The 15,397-nt window shown below is 33.5% G+C and overlaps 1 protein-coding gene across 1 annotated transcript; it reads right to left on the bottom strand.

The window, feature by feature from the left end:
* Positions 1–1,510: 1,510 nt before the first annotated feature.
* Positions 1,511–14,060, bottom strand: LOC147537788 (putative indole-3-pyruvate monooxygenase YUCCA10). The gene is made up of 7 exons (XM_086642273.1): positions 13,935–14,060; positions 9,742–10,356; positions 4,987–5,136; positions 3,860–4,897; positions 2,445–2,681; positions 2,117–2,236; positions 1,511–1,888 (listed from the first exon to the last, which is right to left on the bottom strand). Exons 4-7 carry the CDS (start codon positions 4,466–4,468, stop codon positions 1,706–1,708), a joined length of 1,149 nt encoding a protein of 382 aa, XP_086498399.1. The 5' UTR covers positions 4,469–4,897; positions 4,987–5,136; positions 9,742–10,356; positions 13,935–14,060; the 3' UTR covers positions 1,511–1,705.
* Between the last annotated feature and the right edge of the window lie 1,337 nt (positions 14,061–15,397).

The following is a 15,397-nucleotide window of genomic DNA, read 5'->3' as shown; positions in this document are numbered from 1 at the left end:
AATAATGATAACTAAGTAAAACTATTTTGATGATTACCTTAATCGCTAGTTTTCCCACGAACCTTTCCAATCGCTTTGGAGAAGACCAAAAGCTCCAATTGTAGCTCCTCTACTTGGGACACCGAGCAAACAATTTGATCTCCCACCTTGTTGCTAGCTAGAACACCAATGGTGGTTGGATGAAGAACTATTTCTTCTTTGACTAGATAGATAGTTGGGAATTAGCTCATTTTCTCCTTTCTACTTGATGTTGTAGAGTAAGAAGGCTCTAAGAGAAATTCCACACCTTATTCACTTCCCTAAGAGTCATTATATAGAACCCTAATAAGAGACCACCTCCAATTTGGATCCCTAAAAGACTCTTTTGAATAAGATTAAGGAAATAGTCGAAAATAGCAACTAGTTGATATTTTCCCAATTCCTTGAGGAGGTGACGCCCAAACCCATCCAAAATTGGCATATTTGGTCTTCCCTATTAGGGTAATCGACCCTCCAACTGTCAGCCCAATCCGAGCCCAAAAAGTCCCTTTTTGACTCTAGGCCCAAAATCCCTCTTTTGGGTTTTTTGTACTATCTTTGTCTAAACTTCCTTTAGGCCTATGAGACATATTTATGGGGATCTCCCATGATTATATATATCTCATCCCTCTAGTCATATCCTCCGATCAAATTAACACTCCTTGTGTAACTCGTTGTAGGATCCGGTCGAAGTTAGCCGCGAATTACTTCGTAATTCGACGATCGTAGTTGGTTTCCTCGTCATAAATAACACATAATTTACGTATTTGTTTCATAATTTTTATTCGATGTGTATTTATGTATGAGTAAAAACGAAAAAAATATTGTTGTAATGTTCCGAGAAAAATATACTATTTCCAAGTCTGAAAATTAAGTGAGAGAAAGTGATATATACGTTTTGTATATTAACCCCCAAATCACGCTAAATTGATCCCAAAAAATATACTCTTTCCAAATCAGAAAGTTTAGTGAGAGAAAATTGATTTGACTCGAAAAAATATTACATAGTAATAGAGAAAATTGATTTGGTCCAAATATGTAAAGAAGAGAGAGAAAATTTGATTTCCAAATCTGTTTAGAGGAGAGAGAAATTATGATTTGTTTCTATCCGTTTTTTGCTAATAAATCCCCCAAATCACGCCCAAATTTGATTTCCTTCTTTTCAGTGTTTTTTAGTTTCTGGTAATGGCGTTTCAAAGATTTAGGTTGGGGTTTTTGGAAACGTTTCGTATTGGGAAAGTTTCGATTTTGTTTCTAAACTGTTTAAGGATGGGAGAGAAAGTTGAGGGTTAGAAATATCCAAATTCTTATAATTTATCCCAAATTCACGGTTAATTAAGCCGTTGGAACTTTCGGTCCAGCCCCACAATTTAAAATCCCGCGGAAATGGTTTGGGACGCGGATTGAATTGTTGTATAGATAGTAAGGGTTTTTAGACCCAAGAGCAAAAGGACTAAAAATCCATTTTGTGATAAGATTGAACCCTAAACCCTTTTTGAACATTATTTTGGGTATATACCCATAGACCCTTTTTTTATTCAAAGAATTATGTTTACAATTATCCAGAGGATAAATATTCTAAATATTAATTTACAACAAAAACTCTCTTGGAGAGTTAAAGGTGTGAAACCAAAATTTTATTCCGACCAATGCTATACTGTAACAATGTCAGCTTCAACAATCAACTCTATCTTTTCATTTCACTAGAAATGACAGACTTGATGTCATGTGCTATGGCTTGAGCATCCATGGAAACTCCAGCTAAACCTCTCCGAGAAAACCCAGCACAATATATCCCATTTTTCCCTTTCCAGTGAGCAGGATATTTGTTCTTTGGCATCCCATCATTATTTAGCAAATACCCATTATCCTGCACATATTTAACAAATGAGCTAAATTTTACTCAATTTATCAACCAAATTACAATAACATCACTTCTTAGTATTATTGGAGTCAAAGGGATCTGGTGTCTAAGTTGTGTTATCTTGGCAAGTTCATCCCAAGCACAAAATGGGTGACATCGAAGGGGCTTCTTAGTATTATTGGAGTCAAAGGGATCGGGTGACTAAAGTGACCAGTAGAAACTAGAATTGCTTACCTCAACCCAAGCATTTGAAGTACGATAACCAGTTGCGAAGACAATGACATCGAATTTATGCACTTGTCCATTTTGAAAGGTCACATTATTATCTTTAACCTCCAATATCTCAGGTAGTACCTGTGAACACGTATTAACGCATCATAAGTTCGTAACAAGTAAGATCTTGATACGTGAAGTACTTAAGGAATGCATAAGCCTTGCTCTATAGGCGCGCACATCATCGCATTGATGATTTATTTAAACTACTGGTTACTTTATTTATGACCAGATTGAGCAAAAATCTTAGCTAATTTGCCAATTTGTATAAAATGTAAATTACAGTTACCTTTATGACCCCATTTTTTATCTTTTCAACCGTGCCAACATCAATAACGGGAGCTTTGCCTATTGTGGCTTTCTGGGTAAATGGACCTTCCCTAGGCCTACGGATGCCATACTTGGTTAAATTGCCGTATCTGAATCTAGCAAGTGTAGCAACTATTGTATCCATTAGTCCAATAGGAACTCCCATTTTTGAAAGAAGCATACCGAGGTATATCATCTCCTTGTTTACAACATGCACCTGCATCCATATCCAATTTCATTTTAAGTTCGATAAAACATTTCGATAAAATTACCTTTTAGCTGCGTATTTGCAAAGTTGGTCAAAAGGAAATTTAAACTCGGTCTATTTTTAGTTTTAATTTATTTTAGTTGTTATTATCAACTTTATTAATCTAGGTCTCTGTAAAGTTTTTGGTGATCTAACTCAAAATTAATTGTTAATGAGTGAGAGAACCAGTCATTATATTCTTGATTACTAGACCATCATTCTCCCCCGCTATTCTTACATGTCTCTTCACATGTGGTGTTCTTTAAGCCTAACACGTATTTTCTTATTTTCGGGTGACGCAAGCACGTGTGACTTTTAAACTAGTCACGAATGGGCCTAGCTTTGACACCATGTTTAGTTTTTTTATAACCAAACTCAAAAACAATTGGAAATGAGCGGGAGTGAATAGACATTATATTCTAAGTTACTAGATCAATCTTCTCTCACGTGGAAGTATTCTCACAACCTCCTTATTTAAACATCTAATCTAAGAATTGACAAAATAGTCAAATGGTCTCATTGTGTTGCGAAATTGGTAATCAAATGTACAATTAGTCTCATTTGATTGACAAAAGCAGCTACAATGCAAGATTCAATTAAAAAACTATTGTATCTAATGCAAAATTAAAACTAAATTAATTTGGATCTTAAAATGAAGTGGCAACATTTAATTCTAAGCGGTTTGAAGATAAAACTGAACATTTGAGATTTTCTTGATGATCCCAATTGATTAATCAAATTCTTTTGGGCCTAGTGGCCATTTTTCTTATCAAAATTCCAAAAACTCTAATCATGTCATGAACTGTATTACAATTTCTACATGAACAAACTAACTTGAATTATGAAGGGCATTAAATCAATTAAAAAAAAGTAAAAACTCTAAGAGGAAGTACAGTTCATCTCTTTTTTTGGAGCACATCAGAAAATTAATTACCCGATAAAAGTACCAGATGAAAAATTCTTGATTCTTTTATATAATAACAAATTTTTTTTTATTAATAAATAGCCCTTATTTTAATGAATTATAATCACTATAAATTAAAAGTGTTTATTCATTTAGAAAAAAAGTGATAGGATATATCAATAAATAAATCAATCTAATACCAAGAAAACGAAACTAGTAAATATGAAGATAAATTTAAGCTTACCGGACTCCTGATAACAATGGAAGTTGATGCACCATAATTTGAGAGATCGTATGCTATCTCCATGCCAGAATTTCCACACCCAACAACTAAAACATTCTTCCCATTATAATCTTCACCAGATTTATATTGGCTTGAATGGATTATTTCTCCCTCAAAAGTCTCTAATCCAAGTATTTGTGGAATATATGCATCACAATTTTCTCCAGTAGCCACTACTAAGAATTTAGCAACATATATCTCATCCACGCCAGTATCTGTCTTCTTGACTTTGATTTTCCATTTTCCATGGATATCATCATATTCCGCCGACTCAACTGACCGATTATATAATGGGTTCACATTGAAGTTCGATACGTATTGATCTATATATTGGATAAAATTTGCTCTTGGAATGAAGGTAGGAGTATTGGGAGGATGTGGCATATGAGGGAGATGGCAAAATTGTTTGGCTAGGTGAAGCTTCAATCTGTCATAGGATCTTTTCTTCCACAAGGAAGCATAACAATCTTCTTTCTCTAAGATTATATTAGGAATAGATAGAAGATTGAGACATGCTGAAGTTGCTATTCCTGAAGGACCTGCTCCAACAATTACAACAACTTCCTCCATTGCTTGAACTAATATTGCTTGATATGTTAGCTCCTCTGTTTTAAGTTTGGTCGAGAAATTATTTTTAGGAAGGAGAAGAGAGTCTTATAAATATGAGTAGTAAATGAACAATCTTGCATGGAGAATCTCATAAATATTACAGTAAATGACACAATCCTTGCATGGAGAATCTCATAAATACTAAATGACACACCCTTGCATGGAGAATCTCTTCTGCATGCTCACCTAAAAGCATTTGTACATCAGTCGAAAAAATAAAAATAACTTCCCACAAATGTTTGGTCATTTGGAGAGTTAGTTTTTTTTTTTTGGTTGGTCATGATGAAATCGACAAGGAGAAAGTTTGTTGTTGGAGGATGCATCCACATTTGTTGTCATGTAAACTTTATTATTTATTTCTTGTTTTATGACATGGACTAGACTGAGATACTATAAAGTGTACAACAAAAACCGCTAATTTATTAAGCAATACAGGGGCTGCACTGTCCCAAAGCGAGCAAAGCCTGGTTTTGGGCCACCAAATTTAGGGATCACCCTAACTTTCATTTAGCTTACATAAAAGAATTTATAGGCACTTATGTTTAAATTGAAAGGGCCACCAAGGCCCAACTCACTAACCCAATGAAAAAGACGCAAGGAGCAGAACGAAGCACGGTGACCTTTAAAGACTATCCTAAGCACTCATCCTTTATTATATTTAAAATTAAGTTCAATAAATCATGAGTTTCTACTTCCCTGGATTCGGATCGGGATCCTTAAAGTTTTAGTGTGGGTATCTAACCACCATACTAATAAATGGTGGAGGATTATTATTCATTTTGGGTACACGAAATTAATGTAAACAACTAAAGTAATTTGTAAGAAAATTATCCGGCCCAGTCCCACATGCTAAGGACATTGATATGTGATCTGTGATAGCCGAAATGTCTGAGGCCGGACTAGAAGTACCCATGAGCATCCGAGCCTGGCCCGATTCTCACCCCAACCTATATAATATAACTCAGCTTACTCTCTCTTTTGGCTGTAGGTAATGGTTAAATCTTTATCTTATTTTCGTTGGTGTTTGACGCTTAAGTTATTTGAGTCAAAAGCAATACACCAACATTTTTTTGTAACTATTTTTCATGTCAGAATATTTAGAAAATCTAAACCACTCCCTTGTGTAACCAATTCCTTAATTGTCTCTTTAAACTTTTATATGTACTAGGGTATATCCCGTGCCCTAGGCCACGCACATTTGTATCAATCAAATGTTACGAAACTTATTGTTATATTTTATTGATAGAGAGAGATTTTTATTAGTTATTATTTTTTTATATTACTTTTTTGTTTCTTTTGTCTTAAATTAGTTATTATTCTATTGAGAGAGAGAGAGAGAGATTTCAATTTCTTTTTTTAACCCTTGAAATTTATTTTGTTTCTTTATTTCTAAAATTAGTTATTTTATTTCTAAGAAGGAAACGATTATTGTTTTTTGAATAGGTAACTTTATTTCTACGAAAGACTATATTTTAAATTTTGAGAGAAGCTTCTAGACAATATCATTTATTAAAAAAAGATGTTTGTCCCAGTCATCGTTTTCCCTTCTGTGTTATTATATAGACTAGGGTATATCCCGTGCCCTAAGGCACGGACAGTTGTATTCTCCAAACGTGTTATTTAATATTGTTATATTGTCGATATCGTAACTTTTTGGTATTATTTTCTTTTGTTTCATTTTCTTAAATTAGTTATTATTTTATTGATAGAGATTTTAATTTCTTTTTTTAACTCTTGAAATATCTTTTGCTTTCTTTTTGTTTAAAAATAGTTAATTTTTTTCTAAAGACACGGTAATTTCTTTCTTGAAATTAGTTATTTTATTTCTAAGAAGGACTATAATTTAAATTTTGAGAAGGGCTTCCAGTAATATCCATTATTAGAAAACGATGTTTGTCCCAGTCATCGTGTTTCCTTCTGTTTTATATAATAGATTTAAGTATATATAACTCAGTTTACTCCCTCTCTTGCCACTAGGTAATGGTTCAACTTTTATCTTATATTCCTTAGTTTTTGGGGTTTAAGTTATTTCAGTTAAAATAATAATTACAACCAACACTCTTTTAATTATTATTTAGGTCAAAATATTTATAAAACCCAAACTACCTCATTCCATAACTAATTCCTTAATTTTCACTTTAAATTTAAAGAAAAATATATAAATCTTTCATTAAATGTCGAATCTCAATCAAACTTATTTTCTTAGAAATATTTTTTGTTATCTTTTTAACATGCAACAACCTAGGTCTTCATCCATAATGGAACAAAAAAAAAATGATATGAAAACAAGTCGACAAAATTGAAACGTCAAACACAGATTTGATCTAAGTTCTTCGTCTTCCTCTGGTTCTAAAATAGATTTGGTTTAACTTTATCGTTAGGAGAGAGGTTAAGAAGATTGTCGGTCTCAGATTGTTTATCTCTATACATTCCATAACAGTGAAGATGAGAATCAGATGAAGAAGGAGAAGATGAACTCTGTCTAAAGTAGAAGAACAGGAGGAGGAAGAGGAGCAGAACTGTATAATTTCTCTAAAGAGAAAATCAATTTTGTTGGCTAAGGGTATTCCTGGAGCGAGGATAAATGCAAAATAACCCGAATGATAATGGGAGATACTATCTCACAAACAGGACATAGTTACACATAATTAATGTGATACATTTGGTTATTTCAAAACGCCATTGACGTTTTTGCTTATTATACCTACTATTTTGACCCAAGCAACCATTCTCTATAAATATTTGTATTGTACAATTATGTTTTTATTTCTATTGAATAATTATGTGATATCTTGATTGATTGTAACATTGAAAACTTTTAATGTGTGACATTATGTGAAGGGGTATAAACCTTTGTAGATGTTCGTCTCGGATGAAGCCGAGATAGAGAGGTGAACTCGGTGAAGCCGAGTGAGATGGTGATGTGAGCTCGGATTGAATCCGAGAAGGAGAGAGGGAGATAGAGATCGAGTGATAGAGAGATGTAAACATAAAGTAAATAACACCATAGTTTACGTGGTTCGGTCGGAGGATCACGGCCTACATCCACGGAGAAAGCCATTAATGGCTACATTATATTATCTCCACAATCGTGGGATTGATTGGTTACAGACTCGAAGACTCAATGCAACTCAATTTAATGTAAAATACATAGAGGTCACTTCTATTTATAGATTGATTCAGGTATCTTATTTTCCTAGGACTCTATCTAGGATAAGTATAAGTATAAATAATATCTTCATATATCTTGGACGGTTGATACGGATCTCGATTCATCTCGATCTTTATACTCTAACACTCCCCCTCAAGTTGGAAGCGGAACTTGTGAAGTTTCCAACTTGGAAATTGAACTTGAAAAAGATGGATGTTGCTCGCATACGATCAGATTCAAACTTGAACTTGAATTTTAATTGTTGTTTAATGTCGAACAATTGCCAATGATGCTGAATTCTTTGTCTGCAACTTGAACTTGTAATCGCACATAAACTTGATATCATAATATTTTCTTTCGTAAGCTTGAATCTCATTCTTTTCTTCTTTTGCTTTATTTCATTCTCGAGCTTGAATAAAACTTGGTGAGAGGGAGGTGAGCTTCAAATTAATCAACAAACGAAGGAGTAAACGATACCATATGTAGTTGATGATGGAAGAGAGTAACCGGTCAATCCATGAAGAGGATGATGAAGACATAGTGTCACAAAAAGAAGAGATAGGTGACAGAATTTTTTTTTATCACAACTAGAAATAGTCGGAGATAAGAAACAGTAGTGATTTGTCCCAGAAAGATTTTGCAACAATATGAGCAAAAGATGTCACACAAAACTGTGGTAAAATTTTGTCACAAATAAAAGAGAAGGTGACAGAAAGATAGCGTCTCGAAACCATGTGAAATTTCACACTCACGTGAGAGAAACCATGAGGGAGAGCTTACAACCCACGAGTGATATTGTGAGGGAGAGATATATAGCCGAGAGGGAGGGTTATGGCCGAGAGAGATGATAGATTTCAATAATAATAAAGATTGGGACTAGATCGTCCAACAAACTTGGATGAGAGAAGATATTGAATCACAACAGTTTTCATCCATTAGTTGGACTCGTGATGCTGTCCAATCCCTTCAGTGTCTAAATAGGCACCTAAGAAAGAAGTCAAGGAGGCTCCCAAACCTATAGAAGTTGACGTGCAAAAGAAAGAGGTATCAAAGCGGAAAACTAAGAATCCTCTTGATGTCTTGAATAAGAAGGCATGCATGAAATCCGTTGGAATTGAAAAGATAAAAATCCAAAATTGCATGAAGTCGGCTTGATTAATCACCGGATAATTTGGGGTAGCGCCCAAAACAGATTGACAGTTAACCTACTTTTGCTGTTTGAAGCAGCACCGAATTCATCATCCAACATCTTCGGGACTCGAGCTAATTGATTCAACAGGATTAACTTGGACAAATAATATCGACAAAGTGATTTATCGATCACAACGTTGATAATAGCGGAAGCTAAAGAAATTTGATAAAACATGATTGATGAACCTGCTTAGGATAATTTAATTGATCCATAAAAAAATCGAAAATATGCGAAAGTTTGATCAGGATTGATTAACCTGCTCTTGATACCATGTGAAGAGGTATAAACCTCTATAGATGTTCGTCTAGGATGAAGCCGAGATAGAGAGGTGAACTCGGTGAAGCCGAGTGAGATGGTGATGTGAGCTCGGATTGAAGCCGAGAAGGAGAGAGGGAGATTGAGATTGAGCTGATAGAGAGATGTAAACATAAAGTAAATAACACCATAGTTTACGTGGTTCGGTCGGAGGATCACGACCTACATCCACGGAGAAAGCCATTAATGGCTACATTATATTATCTCCACAATCGTGGGATTGATTGGTTACATACTTGAAGACTCAATGCAACTCAATTCAATGTAAAATACATAGAGGTCACTTCTATTTATAGAGTGATTCGGGTATCTTATTTTCCTAGGACTCTATCTAGGATAAGTATAAGTATAAATAATATCTTCATATATCTTGGACGGTTGATACGGATATCTACGGATCTCGATTCATCTCGATCTTTATACTCTAACACATTACGTCGTAAATATAGCAGATGTTTTAAGTTTTTGTGAAAAATATTACTATATGGCCCTGATGGTTTGAACGCCTAAACTGTATTACTAAGTCCACTGAAAAGTTGCTAGAATGCATCTAATTTTGCTCAAAGTTGTTATTACAGTCGAATGTCATTCAGAGAATCTTAATTGGAATGACTCAGATATTTTTGCTAAAAGTAGAAATGAAATAGTTGCTAAAACCATGATTCTTGGCAGCTTTTAAATTTAATATGCCTCTCAAATTTTAAAATGACATTAAATTGATTTTTTCTTTTTTATAAATTCACAACTATTTCAAATTTCACTTTGAAATTTTCAATTTTAATTGGGTGTATATAGATTTATGTACTTTCAAACAATTTAACATAAATGTATAACTGATTGATAGATCTATTCAGGCACAATTAAGTGACGTTGTCATAAAATTAATAAAGGGACCTCTCTTTCCGAGTCTACTTTAGGCCCATTCCACCATTGAGCCGGTCCTAGATGTATCAATCTCCTCATGTAAGGTTGTAATGATACAATGACTTGTAATACTTGTGAAATAAAAGTCTTAGTGTGTATTAGTAGGTAGTTGATCGTTTTAGGATAGTTACCATGTCCTTTGGAGCAATTATCACGATTCCTGTACTGTTTGGGTTTTCCCCACTTAAGCTTATCACATCCATTTGATATACCGACGTTGTAATATGTATCGAGTAGTACGTACAATGTTGTAATCGTATAATTATCCTGGAAATGTATGAAGTATTTAAACTATAGAAAATGACTCTTTAAGTCAAAATATTTTACATAATAAGTAAAAAAACACTTAACTTTTTCAAACAACTAAAACGTGTTGTAATATTACGCATATTTGTCAGCCTTGTGTAAAATAATATGACTAGTTATTTTTAGGTCACTTGTAAAAAAACATTCCAGAAATACCCCCTTACTCTTGACTTCTATTTTTTCTCCCCTCATTTACCTTCTCTCTCTAGAATGCCTTAGCCTTCATCTTCTTTATCTTATTCTTAATCCGTCAAATAACCATCTAATTTCATGGATAAATTCGTATTATTATTGATTTAATCTCTTCTTGTTCGATAGGGTTTGAAAAAAGGTTTGATTCAGCCATGGAAGCCCTTTGCAAGCTTTGGAATACTTCAAATCAACCTAATTAAAGATTGACAAGACTTCATATGATCTCACTCCTTCATGCGATTGTACTGATTGGCACTAGAAAACAAAATATAGATTTTGTTACATGAAAATGAAGAAGATGAAAGCTTTTCTATGTCATTTTCTTCATGTCTGTTTCTTTAAGCTCGTTTTTCATTCCGCTGGAAGATTTGCGGTTGAGACGGTGAGGCAGTTCTGGTTCAGGTCTTTGTTTTACGTGATATTTTTTTCTTCGTTGGTTCATCTCTTCTTCTTCTTCTTCTTCTTCTTCTTTGATTCTTTTCTTTAGATCTAGTTCATCACCACCACTAAGTTTTAGATATTGTTTTTAAGTGCAAACTAATTCAGATATATGAATATGAAATTTTTCAGATTTGAAGAAGAAACGTAGGTTTTTTTGTTATCGTGTTGCAAATCGAGTTTGAAAAATCTGAGCCCGAGATTACAGTCTGTAAAGCTTGCAAATCCAGTTTGCAATTTACATTTTGTAAACACTAGTTTGCAACTTACATTTTGCAACCCCCAGTTTGCATTTTACATTATGCAAACCCTTGTTTGCAATTTACATTTTTTCAAGCCCGTGTTTACAAAAATTGCAAACTCAATTTGCAGAAAAAGAAAAAAAATGACGTTTCACTGAGTTTTTTTTTTAAGTATTGTAAGTGGATTTTGTTAGAAAGCTAATGAAAAATTCTTTCTAATTATATAAATTTCATACAAATCCGACATCTCAAGAAAAAGTTATATAGATTTCAAGTGTTTTAAAAATAAAATAAAAGAATTAGTTACAAAAACGACAAAAGGGTACTTTAGTCTTTGTATGGTTTTGACCTGAATAATAATTAAGAAATGTTTTGTGTTTTTCTACTAATTTTCAATATTATTTTGACCTTTTTAGTTCTTGTCCCTTTAAACAACATTTAGAAATAAAAAAAATAAAAACCGAAAACTCAATTTTAATTTTTTTTAAGCTAAAAAGGCGATTTATACTTTGTTTGGTTAAAAACCCAAGTCTTTACATTTTGTTTAGTTAAAACTCTAATTTGTTTTGCAACCCTCTTGCAAGTTTTTGCTAACCTCTTGCAAGCTGTTAGAAATTACAAAAATACCTAAAGATTTGAAGTCTTGAAAAAATTGATTGATCCCTTTTCAGCGAAATGAAAATTTATATGGTATTTTTGACAAAGTTTTTCGAATTAATATGTAAATTGATAAAATTACAAGAGGGTAAAAAATTAGTCCTGTAAATAATATAAATTTTGGGTTAATTTCGTAATAACCTCACATTTGTGGCCGTCTGACCGGTTTGACCCTATAAGTGTGCGGCACTTTGTTTTGGCCCCCACTGGGATTTTTTTTCAACTCTTTCTAGAAATACTCTTAAAGGCCAAAAAAGAATTAATTTTTGAAAACAATGAAATCCACCTCATCTCTCCTTCTATCCTCCAGTTCCTCACCTCTCTCCTGCACCCCCTCTATACCTCTCGCCACCTCACCATCTTCTCCGACGAAAGTCGCTGGCCGACCACTTCCTCCATCGACCTTCAAACTACATTTTATTTATTTATTTATTTCTTATTTTTCCTTTTTCCTCTCTCTTCTTTCTATCTTCCTTCTTCTCTCCCTTGTCTCTCTTTTCTTTCTCTTCTCTCCAAACCTCTGTCATAAGGTCGGAGGTTTCATTCACTAGACCTTTGAAGGTCTGGTTCACTAGATCTTCGAGGTCTAGTGAACAAGATCTCCGATGAAGGCTCCCCTTTGCTTGAGGTTTGGAGAGAAAGAGAAGAGAGAGAAGGGAGAGAAGAGAAGAAGAAATGAAGAAAGAAAAAAGAGAAAATAAGAAGAACAGAGAGAAAAAAAGAAAGAAAAAGATAGAAAAAGGAAGAAAACGAGAGAAAAAGAAGTGATAAATGAATATTTTTATTTTTAATTTGAAGGTTGCGGAAAAAAGTAGCCTGCAGGAGACCTTTGTCGGAGAAGATGGTGAGGTGACGAGAGAGGGAGAGAAAGAGGGAGATAAGGGTAAAGAGAGAGGTGGTGAAATGGAGGAGAGAAAGAGAGATTAGGTGAATTTAATTATTTTTAAGTGTTTTGGTAGTTCGTTTTTGACCGCTAAGAGTATTTCTTGAAAGAGTTGAAACTCTTTTGGCCCTTGGGGGTAAATATGAATTGTCGATCAATTATGGGGCCAAAACAGCGAGTTAGTCACGAAATAGTGGCGAAAACAGAATTAACTCATATTTTCTTAGGGGAAAGAACGTATATACCACAAATGACCAATTGTTGGTATCGAGTCAAGAACTTTTGGTTGGAGTGGTTTCAAAATTGGTTTTCATCCTTGAGGTCTTGAGATCTTGAGCTCGAGACATGAATACTATATTATCTTAATATAAAGAAATTGTTGGTATCTATAAAATTAATCAATCAAATTTGAAGATCCGAACCCCTAAAAAATTAATAGACCCCAAAAAATTTAATAGTAGAAAACTTTGAAATATAATCGTCTAGGTATGGCAAGATTAAATTACGGTATTTAAGACCAGATCATCCAAAATCACTCACTCTCTTTGCTTAATAAACGTTACGAATAAGGAATAAGAAAAAAAAAACCTGCAGAGTTGATTTTTACCAAATTGAAAATAAAAATGAAGAAAACAGAAATCTAAATCCTCACTGATCAAAGTTTTCTTTGAAAATGCTAACACATTAAACTAAATTTGACAAACAATAGCTAAAAATCAGAAAATTTTCTATGTGGCGAAGAAAAAATGATTTTAGAGAAATAATAAGATTTTGTAAATCTAATACTAAATAGGTTATACAAAGACTTGCATGCTTCAGCACATATGTAAATTATAAAATAGATCGTGCATGCTTCAGCAGATATGTAAATTATAAAATAGATCGTGTTGTCTTTTAAGCTTGTTTACAACTCTTCCTTTCTCAGCATTCCTTAATAAAAGTTTCACAAGACTTCATCTGGAGATGTATTGATTACAACAAGGCTATGATTTGATAGATCCCTAAAACTCGAGATTCAAAAAAGATATTTTCGGGTAATGCCTAAGTATGCATGAAAATTACTCTGCGGTTGGAGCATGGAAATCCATTACAATTAAAGGAGCAAATAGGGGAGGATGAACGCTTACCTTAAAACTTGATTTGTAGCATCTACTTAAGAAAGCAAAAATGAAAATCAATACCATCCTTCTTTTATCTCACTTTCCCTCTCTGGAACGCTTTTCTCATTTTCTTTATTTCTAAATCATGTTCTCGCTCTTTAGTTTGGACAACCAAAGAACATATATACTTTCAAAATATAAAATAACGCTGATACAGAAGTCGAGAAAAGCAGATTACATTCAATGAAATCAACGGCCTTTCCTTTTTTCGTCTTCATATCATACCATTTAACACTTGGTCCTTTTGCAGACGACGGTTTTCTTTTCGTCTTTTTATCATATCATTTAACACTTGGTCCATTTCTTTCAAGAAACATTTTAATACCTTCTTTTTCTTGTAACTCACTTTACCTCTTTAAAGCTCTATTTTTCTTCTTTTAATTTCTAAACCCATTTTTAGCGCTTCAGTTTGGAAAACCAAAAAATATATATACTACCAAAATATAAAATAATGTTGATAAAGAAGTCGAAAAAATCAGACTACAATCAACGAAATTTTTTATTCCCGCCTCTCTAAAACGCCAGTCTTGTTTCTTCGTCTTTTCTATTGATTGAGACAATGTTTGTTATTAGAAATATTCAAGGTTCTCAGGTAATTGCAGAACGATTCTCGATGGTTGGTTTATCTATGACTTGTATAGACGTTACAGTGGCCTTCTATCTTTATTTTCTCATCTTATCGACAACAACTACATTTTTCTTGAAATTACAGTGTCGACGATAACATTGTCCTGTCTAATGATAGATGTCCTCATTCTTTATTTTCTTATGTTATCGAGGCAACAATATTTTCTGTGAGGATATAGGATCAACGATAGTTTATTCTTATATATAGACTATAGAGGCCTTCATTCTTTATCTTCTCGTATCGAGAATAGTTATTGTTATAGAATGTTCTTCGATTATTTGGTAAGATTGTATCTCAGTTTTATTGTTCAGTTGTTTCATATTTCAGAGTTTGCTTCGGAGTAGGCGTTTGAGGAGGGAAGAGGAAACATATGTGTCATCTTATTCTATGGTTGCACATATTACTGTTTAACCTCAGTTTCACTCCATGGTATTATAGGTTAGATTCCGGATATGAAGAGTTGGATCTAGTTTGTTTATAGAGTTTAGTTAGATTGACTTTTTTAAATGTCGTAAGTTTGTAGTTGCAGAAATGATATAGGTTCAATCAAGTTCAGAGTTGGTACGTAAAACTGGGCAGAGGAAACTAGAAGAGGTTGGTTCGTTGTGTTCATAGCACATAGTAAGATTTTTTAGCATCGTAAATGCATTATCCAACACATTATGAAATTGCTCAGATTTTAGATTGGACTTTATTCTCATGAGAAAGATATCGTTTGAGTTTTGGGTTTGGGAGCTTGTGTTTGTCATCATTTATAGATTTGAGTTATGGATTTTCTTGGGGTCAGATTGCAGAGAGGACA

Source organism: Eschscholzia californica, unplaced genomic scaffold (assembly GCF_041429995.1).
Source record: "Eschscholzia californica isolate CP2 unplaced genomic scaffold, dmEscCali1.0.p SCAF_5, whole genome shotgun sequence".
NCBI lineage: Eukaryota > Viridiplantae > Streptophyta > Magnoliopsida > Ranunculales > Papaveraceae > Eschscholzia > Eschscholzia californica.
This window is presented reverse-complemented; position numbering and strand designations above follow the sequence as displayed.